The sequence below is a fragment of the Cebus imitator genome, unplaced genomic scaffold (assembly GCF_001604975.1).
Source record: "Cebus imitator isolate Cc_AM_T3 unplaced genomic scaffold, Cebus_imitator-1.0 Scaffold18, whole genome shotgun sequence".
In the NCBI taxonomy this organism is placed as follows: domain Eukaryota; kingdom Metazoa; phylum Chordata; class Mammalia; order Primates; family Cebidae; genus Cebus; species Cebus imitator.
In genome coordinates this window covers 8,079,577-8,096,203 of record NW_016107333.1, presented here as the reverse complement: position 1 = coordinate 8,096,203, position 16,627 = coordinate 8,079,577, and the positions used below count along the sequence as shown (strand labels likewise).

The window sequence follows — 16,627 nt, the reverse complement described above, 5'->3', positions numbered from 1 at the left end:
TCCTGGCCAACATGGTGAAACCTCGTCTCTACTAAAATACAAAAATTAGCTGGGCATGGTGGCATATGCCTATAATTCTAGCTACTTGGGAGACTGAGGCAGGAGAGTCACTTGAACTTGGGAGGTGGAGGTTGTGGTGAGCCAAGATTACGCCATTACACTCCAGCCTGGGTGACAGAGAGAGACTTAGTCTCAAAAAAAAAAAAAAAAAATCCCCAAAACCCAAACAAAACAAAAACCTATCTTGAAAAAGGCACATATATCTTCGGCTTCAGGAAACCACCAAGTAAACCAAGATCACGCCACTGCACTCCAGCCTGGGCCACAGAGCGAGACTGCGAGACTCCATCTAAAAAAAAAAAAATCAAGATGAATGCAGATTTCAGGTACTGTAATTCACAGACATGAATTCTTTTTAAAAATTCTGCACACAAAATTTAAAACTTAAACATCACTATTGGGAGCAGAAAACCATTTAATGGCAGATTTGAAAAGGAACCAAACAGAACTTCTAGAAATCTATTACACTGCTCCCATGAAGAGTCAGTCAGTAAGTCCTGACACATGGCCAGCATTAAGAGAAGGTGCTGGGAAACTATTTGGTTTGGTGCCTTCTTCCTGGGTGCTCTCTTTTGCTAAGCCCTTTCTCACATGGATAAATAAATCTCTGCCCTCAAGAAGAGCATGCTAAGGGTAAGGAGTTGCGAAAATGGAGACACCTGGCGGCCTTTTAAATTTTAGGTAACTCTGAGTTCCTCAGGCCAGAGCCTGTTTGTTTACCTTTGCCCAGCGAGTACTGACAGAGAGTAGAGTACTGAGCACTGCCTGTGTGCCAGGGATTGTTTCCTGAGTGCTTTTTTTTTGTTTGAGATGGAGTCTTGCTCTGTTTCCCAGGATGGAGTGCAGTGTGGCATGATCTTGGCTCACTGCAACCTCCCCCTCACAGGTTCAAGCCATTCTCCTGCCTCAGCCTCCCAAGTAACTGGGATTAAGGCACCCATCACCACGCCTGGCTAATTTTTGTATTTTTAGTAGAGATGAGGTTTTACCATGTTGGCCAGGGTGGTCTTGAATTCCTGACCTTAGGTGATCTGCCCACCTGGGTCTCTCAAAGTGCTGGGATTACAGGCATGAGTCACCACGGCCTGCCCTAATCTCATCACCTTTTTTTTTTTTTTTTTTTNAAGATGGGGTTTCACCATGATGGCCAGGCTGGTCTTGAACTCCTGACCTCAGGTGATCCATCCACCTTGGCCTCCCAAAGTGCTAGGATTACAGGCATGAGCCACCGCGCCTGGCCTATCTCATCTTCTTATAAGAACACCAGTTGTATTGGACCTCATTTAACCTTAATTTGCTCTTTTTAATTTTTTATTTTATTTTATTTTTTTAAAATTTGAGATGGAGTTTCACTCTGTCACCCAGGCTGGAGTGCAGTGGCATGATCTCAGCTCACTGCATCCTCCACCTCCTGAGATCAAGTGATTCTCCTGCCTCAGCCTCCAGAGTAGCTGGAACCACAGGTCAGTGCCACCATGCCCAGCTAATTTTTGTATTTTTAGTAGAGACAGTGTTTCACGATGTTGGCCAGGCTGGTCTTGAACTCCTAACCTTAGGTGATCCACCACACCACTGTGTCTGGCCTCTTTTTTTTTTTTTTTGAAGCAGAATCTTGCTCTGTTATCCAGGCTGGAGTGCAGTGGTGTGTCTGCCTCCTGGGATCAAGTGATTCTCCAGCCTCAGCCTCCCGAGTAGCTGGAATTACAGGCGCCCACCACCATGCCCAGCTAATTTTTGTATTTTTAGTAGAGACGGGGTTTCACCATGTTGACCAGGATGGTCTAGATCTCTTGACCTCGTGATCCATCCACCTTGGCCTCCCAAAGTGCTGGGATTACAGGCATGAGCCACTGCACCCAACCCCTTAATCAGCTCTTTAAAGACCCTATCTCTGAAGACAGTTACATTCTGAGGTACTAGGGGCTAGGACGTCAACTTATGAATTTAGTGGGGGAGACACAATTCAATCCATGACAACCACATCCTTTACTGCTTCCTACCAACACCAACCAACCCAACAAGACATCAGGAGCCAGCATTGCCTTGTGTGTTGGCACATTCTTCCGCTTGCAGCTGGGAGTTTGACTGAAGCATGAGATTATCCCCTCCCCATAGAGAAGTTAACTTTTCCGGGGTGGGTCAAACACTCACTGTGGAGGGGGACATTGGACAGTTCCCACTCTCCCTCTTCCCGGCTTGACCCTTTGCCTGGAATTACTACATTACCCCCAGGAGTCTCTAAGCTGTGATTGGATTCTGTTTGGTGCCAACTAGGTAGCCCCAAGGGAATGGGACATAGGACTGATAAGTGTTTGGTAGATGAAGAGGTGGCAGTAAGGAGTGGGAAGTTTGTAGCAGGGGCAGCCTGACTGGGGAGCCTGCTGGGGGTGGACTCTACCTCCCTGAAACTCATTCATAGTCGTTCCATAGGCCAAGCCTTCAGTCAAGCATCTCCCAGGTTGCCTCTGTGCCAAGCCCTGGGGGTCCAATGTGTGTGTGTGTGTGTGTGTGTGTGTGTTGTTGTTGTTGTTGTTGTTGTTGTTTTGAGATGAAGTCTTGCTCTGTAGCCCAGAGCTCAGCTGCAAGTAGCTGGGACTACAGGAAGGCTACAGGCATATGTAGTCCATATCTTAGCTCGCTGCAGCCTCTGCCTCCTGGGTTCAAGCGATTCTCCTGCCTCAGTCTCCTAAGTAGCTGGAATTATAGGCATGTACCACCACGCCTGGCTAATTTTTGTATTTTTAGTAGAGACAGGTTTCACCATGTTGGCCAGGCTAGTCTCGAACTCCTGACCTCAGGTTATCCACCCACATTGGCCTCCCAAAGTGCTGGGATTACAGACTTGAGCCACCGCGCCTAGCCAGACTCCAGTTGCTCCAGGCGTTTCAGCAGCAGAGAACAGCATGTGCAAAGGCTGCAGAGCATATGAAAGTCTACTCGAGTGCATATGCACGTGGTGGTATGGAAATATATGGAAAGCTGCCAAGGCTTGTGTTGGTGAATCTTTTACTGTCCAGTGTCTCTCATCACCCTCAGAATAAAACCTCCACCCTCCTGTGGTCCAGTCCCTCTGTCCATCCTCATCTCCCTCTACCCATACATCACTTATGACCCTTGGCTGCCCCTTTACAGTTCTAGGTTTCCTTTCATTTTGGCCTCAGGCCCTTTGCACTTGCTGATCTCTCTGCCTTTGTGTCCTCTTTCCACATCGCTAACTCCAGCTCTTTTCTTAGGTCCACCTCCTCAGACAGGCTCCCCCTGACCACTCTGTCTAAAGTAGCTTCCCCTCATTCCAGAAAAAATGTATTTAAAATCATAGAAAATTTCTCTCCTTCCCTCTCTCTCCTTTTTCCTTGTTTACAGCCCATCTCACCTAGCTAGACTGAGACTCCATGAAGGCAAGTATTTTTGTCTTTGGGTTCATGCCTACATCCCCAGCATCTAGAACGGTATCTAGCACACAGTAGGTGCTCAACAAATATTTTGAAAGTAATCAAATATATGTGAATGTATTCATTTCTTATTTGAATAATGAAACAAAATCAGGCCAGGCATGGTGGCTCATGCCTGTAATCTCCGTACTCTGGTAACCCGAGGCAGGCGGATTGCTTGAGCTCAGGAGTTCGAGACTGGCCTGGCCAATATGGTGAAATCCTGTCTCTACTAAAAATACAAAAATTAGCTAGGTGTGATGGTGGGCACGAAAATTTCTTGAACCTGGGAGGCGGAGGTTGCAGTGAGCAGAGATGGGCCATTGCACTCCAGCCTGGTGACACAGCATGACTGTCTCAAAAAACAACAAATAATAAATAAATCAATAAATAAAACAAAAACAGACTAGGTATACTTTGCAGGCTTTGGTGATGTAAACAAACCAACAAAGAATAGTTACATTGAGAAACCTGCAGGGGAGAGAAGAGAATCTGAGGCCATTGGATCCGTGAGCATGTGAGAGACAGGGAGGAAGGAACCCAGGCTATATCTGCCTGCAAGGCAATGCAAGGGGGTGCTTACAGCTTGGGGTGTGCCCTGGGTCTTCAAGATTCCCAGGAAGGGAGGTAGGGTGTGGAGGCTTGGAGAAGAGAGGATTTTCTCTTTTTTTCTCTCTCTTTTTGTGGAGAATGGGGTCTCAATATGTTGCCCCGGCTGGTCTTGAACTCCTAGGTTCAAGCGATCCTCCACCCCCTGCCTCCCTAAATGCTGAGATGAAGGCTTGAGCCACTGCCCATGGCAGAGTGGGCTTTCTGTGGGGAATATTTGCTCAGGGCTCACTGTGCAGAGGGGGATGGGAAGGGAAACGGAGGTAACGGGGTGGCAGTGGTATGCATAGGAGTGGTGTTCAGGGATGTACAGGGAGTTCCCTGGTAGAAATGGGCCTTGAGAGCGTGAATAGGCAGAGAGTCTGTGAGGCTGTTCTGTGAAAGGGCTATATATACAAAGTGGCCCCCAAATGCCAAGGGAGCCAAAAAAACCAAGGAATGAGGCAGACAAATTCAGTTTGTCAGTGAAGGGTGTTTCAATGCGGGACCTTACAGGCAGGCATGGGCTTGGGCGGCAGCAAGACATGGAGATCCCTGCATCTGTTACTCCCAGACTCAGGGCTGATATTCCACAGGAAAAGAGTTTTAAGTGCTCTGTGCAAGACAATTAAAGGAACCTTTCAGAGCAGGCAGGAATGCTGTATATGTCATAGCTTATAATTTGTGCAATAACATCAGGTTGACTAGGGACAGTAAATAAAGTAGGAATCAGGAGCCATTCACAGGACTGGGGCTAATCAGAAGTCAACATGGGGGGTTAGCATCCAAGATGGAGTCACTTTTGCCTCTACAGAAACAGCCTGTCAGGAACAGTGGCTGGCAGGATTCCCCAAGGGGAAAGAAACTTCAAAAAAACAGTTTAAAAAAAATTGGCCAGGCATGGTGGCTCATGCCTGCAATCCCAGCACTTTGGAAGGCCAAGGTGGGTGGATCACCTGAAATCAGGAGTTCAAGACCAGCCTGGCCAACATGGTGAAACCCCATCTCTACTAAAAATACAAAAATTAGCCAGGCATGCTGGTGCCTGCCTGTAGTCCCAGCTACTCAGGAGGCTGAGGCAGGAGAATCACTTGAATTTGGGAGGTGGAGGTTGCAGTGAGCCGAGATCTCGTCGTTGCACTCCAGCTTGGGAGACAAAAGCAAGACTTTGTCTCAAAAAAAAAAAAAAATTGTAGTTCAGAGGTCTCAAGCTCCTGGGCTCATGCAGTCCTCCTGCCATGGCTTCCCAGAGTGCTAGGATTAGGGCCATGAAACACCATGCCCAGCTGTGAACAAATATATATATTTTTTGACATGGAGTCTCATTCTGTTGCCAGGCTGGAGTACAATGATGAGATCTCGGAGTATCTGGGATTTCAGGCACACGCCACCATGTCCAGATAATTTTTGTATTTTTAGTAGAGACAGGGTTTCACCATGTTAGCCAGGATGGTCTTGATCTCCTGACCTCGTGATCTGTCGGCCTACCAAAGTGCTGGGATTATAGGCGTGAGCCACCATGCCCAGACAAACAAATAATTTTTAATTATAGGATTTATATAGTGAATAGAAGAAAATGAAAATTGTGATTTTTAAAATTTATTTAGCTGAGGCTAAAATAGGTAAAATCAATGCATGCATTTTTTAAAAAATTAAAAAAAAATTTTTTCTGGGGGCTTTCCAGCAAAAACCAGAAAGCCTGCTAGACAAAATCTAAAACAGCTATAACACTAGTGAACACATTGAATCCAATCTATGGTGGTCCCATTGTATGAGGATATTTCCATGATCATGGGAGAGATCCATGATTGTTGGTGACAAAGATTCTTTGCTTGGTCTAACAGCTTGGTCAAACTTTGGAATCTTCTGATAGGCCCACTTGTGCACTTCCTTGTAAAATCTAGTTTCTGGAAAGAATGCTTTAAGTCAGTTTAGCAAGAACCCCTATCCTTGATATCTAATCATCCTAGATACCTGACCAGGTTCTGCATCTGTCATCATCTCCCAGGTGATGTTGATTACCCTGGCCTGTCTTCAGCAAGAATCCTGTTAGGTCGGTTTAGCCAGAATCTCCTTACCTCTGATGTTTCCTCTTGGTAATTTTCTATCCCCTGACCCCTCCCACCCCACCCCCACCCCCCCGCCCACAACCTCCTGTGATGTTCCTCGGCTTTACATTTCCACTTGCCTATGCTGTATTCAGAGTTGAGCCCAGTCTCTCTCCCCCACTGCAAGACCCCTTTGTAGTGGTCACCTGAACCTCTCGCAATAGTCCTGAATAAAGCCTTCCTTATTGTGTTTGTGTTTTAGCAAGGATCATTGAACAATTTTTTCTTTTACCTTTTCTTTTTTTTTTGAGACAGGGTCTCATTCTGTTACCCAGGCTGGCATGATGTAGTGACATGATCACGGTCACTACAGTTTTGACCTCCCAGGCTCAGGAAATCCTCTCACCTCAGCATCCCTAGTAGCTAGGACTACAGGCTAATATTTTCCTTTTTATTTTATTTTATTTACAGATGGGGTTTCACCATGTTGGCCAGGATGGCCTCAATCTCTTGACCTAGTGATCCGCCCACCTTGGCCTCCCAAAATGCTGGGATTACAGGCGTGAGTCACCGTGCCCAGCCTACAGGCTAAAATTCTCAAAAATCATTTGTAGAGATGCGGGTCTCGCTATGTTACCCGGGCTGGTCTCCAGCTTCTGGGCTCAAGTGATCCTCCTGCCATCTCAGCCTCCCAAAGTGCTGGGATTACAGAGGAGCCACCACGACCAGTTAAATAATTTTTTTCTTTTCTTTCTTTATTTTTCGAGATAGAGTTTAGCTCTTGTTGCCTAGGCTGGAGTGCAGTAGCACGATCTTGGCTCACCGTAATCTCCACCTCCCAGGTTCAAGTGATTCTCCTGCCTCAGCCTCCCAAGTAGCTGAAATTACAGGCATGTACCACCACACCCGGCTAATTTTGTATTTTTAGTAGAGATGGTGTTTCACCATGTTGGTCAGGCTGGTCTCAAACTCCCAACCTCAGGTGATCTGTCCGCCTCAGCCTCCCAAAGTGCTGGGATTACAGGTGTGAGCCACCACGCCCGGCAAATTTTTTCTTTAACAACGGTCCCTTCCTCGGTTTTTCCCTCCCCTCTATGCACTCCCTAAACTCTTGCTTGTTGCCCAAGGATACTTTGAAACCACTATCACACGTTATGATTATGATTATCGAGAAAAGGTTTAACTCTGTTGCCTAGGCTTGGGTGCAGTGGTGAGATCATAGCCCACTGCAGCCTCCACTTTCCAGGCTCAAGCAATCCTCCTGTCTCAGCCTCCTGAGTTGCTGGTACTTGAAGTGCAAACCACCATGCCTAACTTTTTTTTTTTTTTTTTTTTTTGTAGAGGCGGGATCTCGCTATGTTGCCCAGGCAGGTCTCAAACCCCTGGATGCAAGTGGTCCTCCAGCCTCAGCCTCCCAAAGTGCTGAGATTACAGGTCTGAACCACCATGGCTGGCACACACATTGTAATTAATTAAATAACCTTTAAGATTTAATGTCTGTCTTTTTTCCCACCTTTAACTCCATGGGAAAGGACCACCATGTCTCTAGAGCTATCACAGGACTTGGTGAATAGCAGGCCCTCAATAAGCAGTTGATGGAGCATGAATGAAGATGAGAGGGGTCTGTGTGTGGGAGGAGTCCCAGTGAGGAGCACCTCTCATTCTGTGCCACCTGGACAGGGTCCTTCAGAGGCTGGCCTAAGAGTGGCTGAGGTGGGTGTTGGGCGTTTATATGACAGAAATGGGGTCCCGACAAGCAGGGATGGAGGGTGAAGAGATGGAGTTACTTAAGAGATAATGGGAGCCCCAGCACGGAGACTCACGCCCATAATCCCAGTGCTTTGGGAGGCCGAGATGTGAGGATCGCTGGAGGCCAGAAGTTCGACACCAGCCTGGGCAACATAATGAGATCCTGATCTCTACAAAAACATTTAAAAATTAGCAGGAGATGGTAGTGTACGCCTGTAGTCCCTGCTACTCTGGAGGCTGAGGCAGGAGGATGGCTTGAGCCCAGGAGATCATGGTTATGATCGCCCACTGGTCTCCGGCCTAGGAGTCATGCGAGAAGAGACAGGTGGCTCTGTCAGGAGAGACAGACGGAGTTGAGGGGGGTGTCAAGGGCGAGAAATCGCTAACAGGGGGTGGGGGATGGGAATCTGTGTTGCACAGTTGGGGGACCCCTGTGACAGCTGGGTGGTCTGGGTGAGATGGGATGGGGTTCATGGTTTGTTGCAGAGTCGGAGCATACTGTGCTTAGTGGAAGTGGGGTCCGTGTTGCAGACCTCGGGGACTCACGTGCAGTGGGAATGGGGGGTTCTGTGTCAGAGTTGGAGGGTCTGCTCCAGTGAGATGGGGATATGGGTTCAGATAGAAGGGACGGGAAATTTCGCGCGTGCGGCAGATACAAGGTCGGTGTTCAAGTGAGGCGGGGTCCACACTCGTTGGTCCGGTAACCGGGTTATCGAGTGGAGCCGGGGCAGCCCAGGGATGCGGGAGGTCCCGCGAGCCGAGGCCGTTTCCAGGGCTGGAGGCTCAGCGGCGGCTCCTGGGCGCCCTCTGGCGGCCCCGACTCCGCCGCCGCGGCTCCCACAATGCTCGCGTAGCCGGGTTTCGGCTCCCGCAGCGGCGACGGCGGCGGCTCCAAGATGGCGCAGGCGATCTTTGAGGCCCTGGAGGGTGAGCGACGGCGGAGCCGGGGGAGGCGGCTGTTCCGCGTTGGGCCCCCTCCCGCCGCGCCCGGCCCTGGGCGCGCGGCTGCCGCGGGGCGGAGGGCGCCGGGGCCGGAACAGCCGCGGGAGGGGCGTGGGCGGGAACAGCGTGGGAGCCGAGGCCCGGCGGGGGGGCTCCGGGGCCGGAACAGCCGGGGAGAGCCGGGCCGGCGGGGAGGGGGCTCAAGCCCGGAACAGCGCCAGCCTGGGCGGCCTAGGGCGGGCGTGGGAGGGGCTCCCTCTAGGGAACCGCGCGGAAGGCGGCGGCGGGGCGGTCTGGAACAGCTGCGGCCCGGGAGGCTGCTCGGCGGCGCGGTGGGCCGGGGACGGGGGTGCGGCCGCAACTGCTGGCCGGAGGGCCTCGGCGGCCTGACCACGAAGAACTTCTGCAGATCGGACTGTATGCCTCTTGCTGGGACGTAGTCTCAAAATCAGACCACAGCAGCAGGGGCGTCACCTGTGTGCACAGCCTGGTCTCAGAGCTAGGGACCCAAGCCAGCAAACACCGAGCGCCTGCAGTGGTAGTGCAGTTTTACAAATTCAACCGATCCAAGCCAGCGAACGCTGGGTGCCCATGGACTGTCCCGTGCTCTGCAAGAACCTGGGATGGGGGTGGTGCTCAGGCTCAGAACTGTGGGCTTTGGAGACCGCAAACACTGAGCGCCTCCATGTGAGCACCTGCTGGGCGTCGGGGAGGAAAAGCAGCCTTAGCGACTCAGGGGCATGGCACAGAATAGACATGTGGGAAATACAGACTCTTGGAGGAGTGGGATGAGATGGGTATATAGATAGAGTACAAACTCGAAGTGCCAGACTGGCGGGATGAAGCTTAAGCTTTGAGTCCTGCAGCTTCCTACGAGAACCCAGCCACTCTTGCACTTTTTTAGTGTTTGAGACGGAATCTCACTCTGTCGCCCAGGCTGGAGTGCAATGTCTCGATCACGGCTCACTGCAACCACCTCCCGGGTTTGAGCGATTCTCATGCCTCAGCCTTCAGAGCAGCTGGGACTAAAAGCGTGCGCAGCCACGCCCAACTAATTTTTTTGTATTTTTAGTAGAGGTGGGGTTTCACCATGTTGGCCAGATTGGTCTTGAACTCCTGACCTCAAGTGATCTGCCCGCCTCAGCCTCCCAAAGTGCTGGGATTACAGGCGTGAGCCACTGCCCCGGGACTCCCTTCACTTCTTAAAGGATCACGGTTCGTACCAGGAAATGGGAGCGGGGCGGGTAGGCCTACCTCCATCTAGAGGTGTTCGGATTCAGAATACTCACTGACACGCTGCATAGTCTCTGCCCTTCGGTCTGGTGGAGGAGAGAAATTATAGAACAAGCAATTATAGAAATTATCGAATTAGGGAAAAGGTCATATAGAAGACGATGACCTCTGCTGGCGTTCCTACTGTGAATAACATAAGCAGGGGGTGCTGGATCTGGAAGGCCAGGGTCAGTGGCGATTCCCTCCCAGAGGCCAGTAGAATGGGGTGAGGCTTACTTTCTCTTTAGGCTGGCTGTTTAGACTTCCTCAGTGTTTGAATTTTTACTGCAAGAATGTGTTTGTGTATTGAGTAATGAAGACAGTTAAGGAGAAATCAGTTCCTAGGACAGTGGGATGCTTCTTGGGTGAAGAACAGGCAGCAGGGGCCGGGCACAGTGGCTCCCGCCTGTAATCCAGCACTTTGGGAGGCTGAGGCGGGTGGACACAAGGTCAGCAATTTGAGACTAGCCTGGCTGACTTGGTGAAACTCATCTCTACTAAAAATACAAAAATTAGGTGGGTGTGGTGGTGCATGCCTGTAGTCCCAGCTACTTGGGAGGCTGAGGCAGGAGAGTCACTTGAACCCGGAAGGTGGAGGCTGCAGTGAGCCAAGATTGTGCCACTCCGCTCCAGCCAGGTGACAGAGGGAGACTTCAACTGAAAAAAAAGGGGGGGGGGGAGGGGCAGCAGGACTGTGGAGATCTAGGAGGGCATGAGAATGGCCCAGGCAGCGGGAACTGCATTTTCAAAGCCCTGGGAAGAGAGGTCTCCTAGGATTCACAGAAGATCGGTGTGGGTGACCTGCTGGAGGTGGGGTTTGATGGAGGAGCTGAGCTTTATCTTGGGATCAGTGTGGAGCTAAGAAAAGGTTTTCAGCAGGGGAGCAGCACAATGTGATGTATGTTTTATAAAGTTCACCCTGGCTGCTCTGGAACAGACTGGAGGGGGCCAGAGTGGCAGCTGGGAGTCGAGGTGGAGGCTGCTGAGGCTGTACAGCAGAGAACAGGGCTGGGGAACAACGGTGGGGATGGAAAGAAGGTTTGTTCGAGATGTCTTAGCAAGGCAGAATAGGCTAGACTTGCTGAAGAACCAGAAATGGGCAGTAGGGAGGGGGAGCAGTGGGTTGGAGGAAGACCCAAGTGGTGCCCCAGGTGCTGTGGATGGGTAGACAGTGGTACCCTGGTGCCCTGTTCTCCTTGATGAGGATTCCTGGAAGAACAAACTTCAGGATGGAGAATGACATTTAATTAGAGTTCAGTTTTACACAGGCTGCCTTTGTGTGTGTGTGTGTGAGACAGAGTCTCACTCTGTTGCTCAGGCTGAAGTGCAGTGGTGCAGTCTTGGCTCACTGCAGCCTCCACTGAACCTTCCTGGGTTCAAGCAATTCTCGTGCCTCGACCTCCAGAGTAGCTGAGACTATAGCCTCATGCCACCGTGTCTGGTTAATTTTTGTATTTTTAGGAGAGGCAAAGTTTCATCATGTTGGCCAGGCTGGTCTTGAACTCCTGACCTCAAGTGGTCCACCCATCTCGGCCTCCCAAAGTGCTGGGATTACAGGTGTAAGCCATCTCGCCTGGCCCAGGCTGCCTTTTTAATTTAATTTAATTTTTTTTTTTTGGTGACAGTCTTGCTCTGTCACCCAAGCTAGACTGCAGTGATGCAATCTTGGCTCACTGCAGCCTCCGCCTCCCGAGTTCAAGCAATTCTCCTGCCTCAATCTCTTGACTGGCTGGGATTACAGGCGCTCACCATCACACCCAAATAATTTTGTATTTTTAGTGGAGACGAGGTTTCACCATGTTGGCCAGGCTGGTCTTGAACTCTTGATCTCAAGTGATCTGCCAGCCTCAGCCTCCAAAGTGATGGGATTATAGGCATGAGCCACTGTGTCTAGCCAGTCTATTTTATTTTCATTTGTAGAGACAGGATCTCACTCTGTTACCAAAGCTGGAGTGCAGTAGTGCATTCATAGCTCACTGCAGCCTCAAACTTCTGGGCTCAGGTGATCCTTCTACCTCAACCTCCCAGGTAGATATAGTTGCTTAATACCACACCCAACCAATTTTTATTTTATTTATTTATTTGTTTTTTATTTTTTTAATTAATTTTTTTTTAAAGATAGGGTTTCACCATATTGGTCAGGCTGGTCTCGGACTCCTGACCTCAGGTGATCTGCCTACCTCAGCCTCCCAAAGGGCTAGGATTACAGGTGTGAGCCACTGCGCCCAGCACCCAACCAATTTTTAAAATTTTCTAGAGATGAGGCCTTGCTGTGTTGTCCAGATTGGTCTTGAACTTCTAGTATCAAGCAATCCTCTCACCTTGGCTTCCCAAAATGTTAGGTTTATAGGCATAAGGCACTGTACCCACTGTTTAAATTTTTTATTTTTATTATTTATTTATTTATTTATTTATTTTTAAAGACGGGGTTTCACCATGTTGGTCAGGCTTGTCTTGAACTCCCGACCTCAGGTGATCCGCCCGCCTTGACCTCCAAAGTGTTTGGATTACAGGCGTGAGCCACTAAATTTTTTATTTTGAAATCACTTTTTCTGTAGATTCACATTCATTTGTGAGAAATAATATAGGGAGATCCCACGCATCCTTTGCCCCATTTCCCCCATTGTAACATTTTGCGAAACTATGGTATATCACTGCTAGTCAACATACAGGACAGTGGCATCGCTCCAAGGGGTTGCCCTTTTATAGCCACACCCTAAATGTTCCCCTCCTCCCACCATCCTTGATGCCTGGGAACCACTCATCTGTCTCCATTTCTAAAATTTTGTGAGTTCAAGAATGCTGTGTAAATGAAATACTAAAGTACAGAACATGGAGACGGCCTCTTTTCACCCATCATAATTCCTCAACGATTCATCCAAGTTGTTGTGTGTAGCAATACTTTGTTCCTTTTTATCGCTGAGTATTATTCCATAGTATGGATATTCCACCATTTAACCATTTATTGAAGAACACCCGAACTGTTTTAAGTTTTTATATTTATAATAATAATAATTTTTTGAGACAGAGTCTCACTGTGTAGCCCAGGCTGGAGTGCAGTGGCATGATTTCGGCTCACTGCAACCTCCACCTCCCAGGTACCGGTTCAAGCAGTTCTCCTGCCTCAGCCTCCCGGGTACCTGGGATTACAGAAGCGCACCACCATACCCAGCTGATTTTTGTATTTTTAGTAGAGATGGGGTTTCACCATGTTGGCCAGGCTGGTCTTGAAATCCTGACCTCATGATCTGCCTGCTACTGCCTCCCAAAGTGCTGGGATTATAGGCATGAGCCACTGTGCACCAACTTTTTTTTTTTTTTTTTGAGACAGAGTCTCCCTCTATTGCCAGGCTGAAGTGCAGTGGCACAATCCCAGCTCACTGCAACTTCTATTTTCCAGTTTCAAGCGATTCCCTGGCTTAGCCTCTCGAGTAGCTGGGACTACGGGCATGCACCACCACGCCTGACTAATTTGTTTTGTATTTTTAGTAGAGACAGAGTTTCACCATGTTGGCCAGGATGGTCTCTATCTCTTGACCTTGTGATCCGCCCGCCTTGCTCTCCCAAAGTGCTGGGATTACAGGAGTGAGCCACCACGCCCGGCCTTTTATTATTTTTTTTTGAGGCAGGGTCTCAATGTCTCAAAAAAGAAAAAAATAATAATAAAAACTAGAAACAGTTCAGTTGTTCTTCTGAATCACTTCCTACACTCCCTGTCTCCTCTACTACCTTCTGGTCCTCTTCCCCAACTCCAGTGGGGCTTAAGCGCCCCACCATTCTGAAACTGCATCTGCAAAAATTTTAACAGTGAGAAAATCATAACAGAAAAAGACACCCGACCTCACTAGCCCTCACCTTGCCTTTAACCTCTTAACTGCCCTTAGTTGTCCCTGGGCTTGGACTAACCTAATTTTGGGAGAAATTTAGCTTACAGTTTAAATGATAATAGCCCTTCCCCAAAAGTAAACCACCTTTGTAAAGCTATTGAAAGACCACCAGGTTTTCACCTGGGCAATATGGGGAGATCCCATCTCAAAAGGTTCACTGTTGCCCAGGCTGGAGTGCAATAGCATGATCTGGCTCACTGCAACCTCCACTTCCCAGGTTCAAGCAATTATCTTTCCTCAGCCTCCCAAGTATCTGGGACTACAGGTGTGTACCACCACACCTGGCTAATTTTTTGTATTTTTAGTAGGGATGGGGTTTCACCATGCTGCTTAGGATAAGTTTTTTACTATTATACATAAAAGTGCTATGAACATTTGTGCCCTGAAGCCAAGAACAGTGTTTCAGGGAGTGGCAGATGCTGCCAGATGGTCTTTGGTGATGATGGGGAAAGTGTTTTCGTGGAACTTTAACCACACAATGGGTTTATTTTGCCTGCTGCCCAGATACAGCCAATTTATCCATACAGGGGAATTGCAATAGAGACAAAATTAAATTCACACAGAGGTGGCTGAATAGGAGACTGGAATTTTGTTATTACCCAAATCAGCCTCCTAGAAAATTTAGAGGCTAGGCTTTTTCAAGGATAGGTTGTGGGGCAAGGACATGGGCTGCTGATTGATTAGGGGTATAATCATAGGGATGTGGAAAATAGTCCTCCTACATGCAGAGTCTGCTTCTGGGTGGGGCCATAGGACCCATTGGCAGGTCCAGGTGGAGCCATTGGTTGTCAGGAAAGTAAAAATATGAAGATATCTCAAAAGGCCAATCTTAGGTTCTGTAATAATGATGTTGGGACCGGATGTGGTGGCTCATGACTGTGATCTCAGCACTTTGGGAGGCTGAGATGGGCGAATCACCTGAGGTCGGGAGTCGAGACCAGACTGACTACCATGGAGAAACCCCCTTTCTACTAAAAATACAAAATTAGCCAGGCGTGGTGGCGCATGCCTGTAATCCCAGCTACTGGGGAGACTGAGGCTGCAGAATCACTTGAACCTGTGAGGCAGAGGTTGCCATGAGCCAAGATCGCGCCATTGCACTCCAGCCTGGGCAACAAGAGCAAAACTCTATCTCAAAATAATCGTAATAATAATGATGATGTTGGCCAGGTATGGTGGCTCATGCCTGTATTCCCAGCACTTTGGGAGGCCGAGGTGGGAGGATCCCTTGAGCGCAAGAGTTTGAGACCATGCTGGGCAACATAGGGAGATCCCATTTCAAAGTAATAATAATATTATCTGCAGGAGTAATTGGGGAAGTTGCAAATCTTGTAACTGCTGGAGTAATGACTGGTAATCATTTGTGTCTATACCTTAGCAGAATTTAGGCTCCTCTTACCCACCTAACCTGGTAGTCTTTCATTAGCTTTACAAAGGTGGTTTAGTTTTGGGGAAGGGCTATGGTCATTTAAACTGTAAACTAAATTTCTCCCAAAGTTAGCTTGGCCCAAGCCCAGGGATGACTAAGAGCAGGTTGGAGGTTAAAGGCAAAGGTGGGGGTTGGTTAGGTCAGGTGTCTTTCTCTGTCATGATTTTCTCACTTTACAGTTTTTTCAGAGGTAGTTCCAGATGGTGGAGGGCTTAAGTCCCACTAGAGTGGGGAGGAGAACTGGAAAGTGGTGGAAGAGATAGAGGGTACAGGTGACCCTCAGGGGATACTTGCTGTTGAAGGGAGGAGAGATGAAGAGCTCACAGGAGGGCACTCCGGAGAGACTGATCGTGTGTAGCTGTGAATGGTTCCCCAGCACAGGGTCGTGAGAGTTGGTGGAGAGTGTTTTCTGGGAAGGAGGAGGGATTGGAGGGGAGGGCTGGCGTCAGGAGGGACACAACCTGCATTGTGACAAGGGAAAGCATGGTTTCAGTTTGGCTGTAGGAGCTGATGGTTTCGATTTGCATTGCAGTTAGAAGTTGGGGCAGACTTCCAGGTAAGATCTGAGAGGTTGGAGACAGAGTATTGGCTGTAGGGTCATAGAGAGGAGGTACCATCTCGGTCATTTGGGAGGGGAGCAGTGTGCCTTGGTGGCCACTGAGATGTGAGGCCTGTCATCCGGCTAGTGACATGGCCGGACAGTATACTAATGTGAACTTCAACTGTGGTAACTGATGAGAAAAGATGGAAGAAGTCGGTTTCTTGATCCCCAGCCACCAATTCAGAGTCTATTGTTTATTGAGGAATAAAAAGGACAGGCACACATTGAAAAATAAGGAAGGCAAGGATGCCTGTGTGCAGACAGATCTGTGGGGTTTGTGGGTGTGAATGAGGAAGACTGGCTAATGTGATTTCCAGAGGGACTTTGTCACTTAGGATTAGAGTCAGCCATTAGTAAGATAGGAGCTGCACATCACAGTGGCTTCAGCAGGCTGGAAGGTTATTTCTTTCACGTGAAAGTTCAGAGGAAGGCAGTCTAGGATAGGAGGATGGCTGTGTCCTACAAGGTTCTTAGAGGGCCAGGATTTATCCAATTTATCCAGCTTTTTTTTTTTTTTTTTTGAGACAGAGTTTTGCTCTTGTCACCCAGACTGTGCAGTGGCACAGTCTTGGCTTGCTGCAGCCTCTGCCTCCTGGGTTCAAGTGATTCTCCTGCCTCAG

General features: G+C 48.8%; 1 protein-coding gene and 1 non-coding gene across 2 annotated transcripts in view; one reads left to right on the top strand and one right to left on the bottom strand.

The window, feature by feature from the left end:
- Nucleotides 1-5,750: 5,750 nt before the first annotated feature.
- On the bottom strand, nt 5,751-5,812 carry LOC119469289. The gene has a single exon (XR_005198095.1). It is a non-coding gene; the product is annotated as a U7 small nuclear RNA (small nuclear RNA).
- Nucleotides 5,813-8,610: 2,798 nt separating this feature from the next.
- ZNF341 (zinc finger protein 341) overlaps nt 8,611-16,627 on the top strand; it is a 58,260-nt gene continuing 50,243 nt past the window's right edge. Inside the window, exon 1 of the mRNA XM_037734439.1 lies at nt 8,611-8,803. Coding sequence (XP_037590367.1) covers nt 8,773-8,803 — 31 coding nt within the window. The 5' untranslated portion in view covers nt 8,611-8,772. The remainder of the gene's footprint in view (nt 8,804-16,627) is intronic.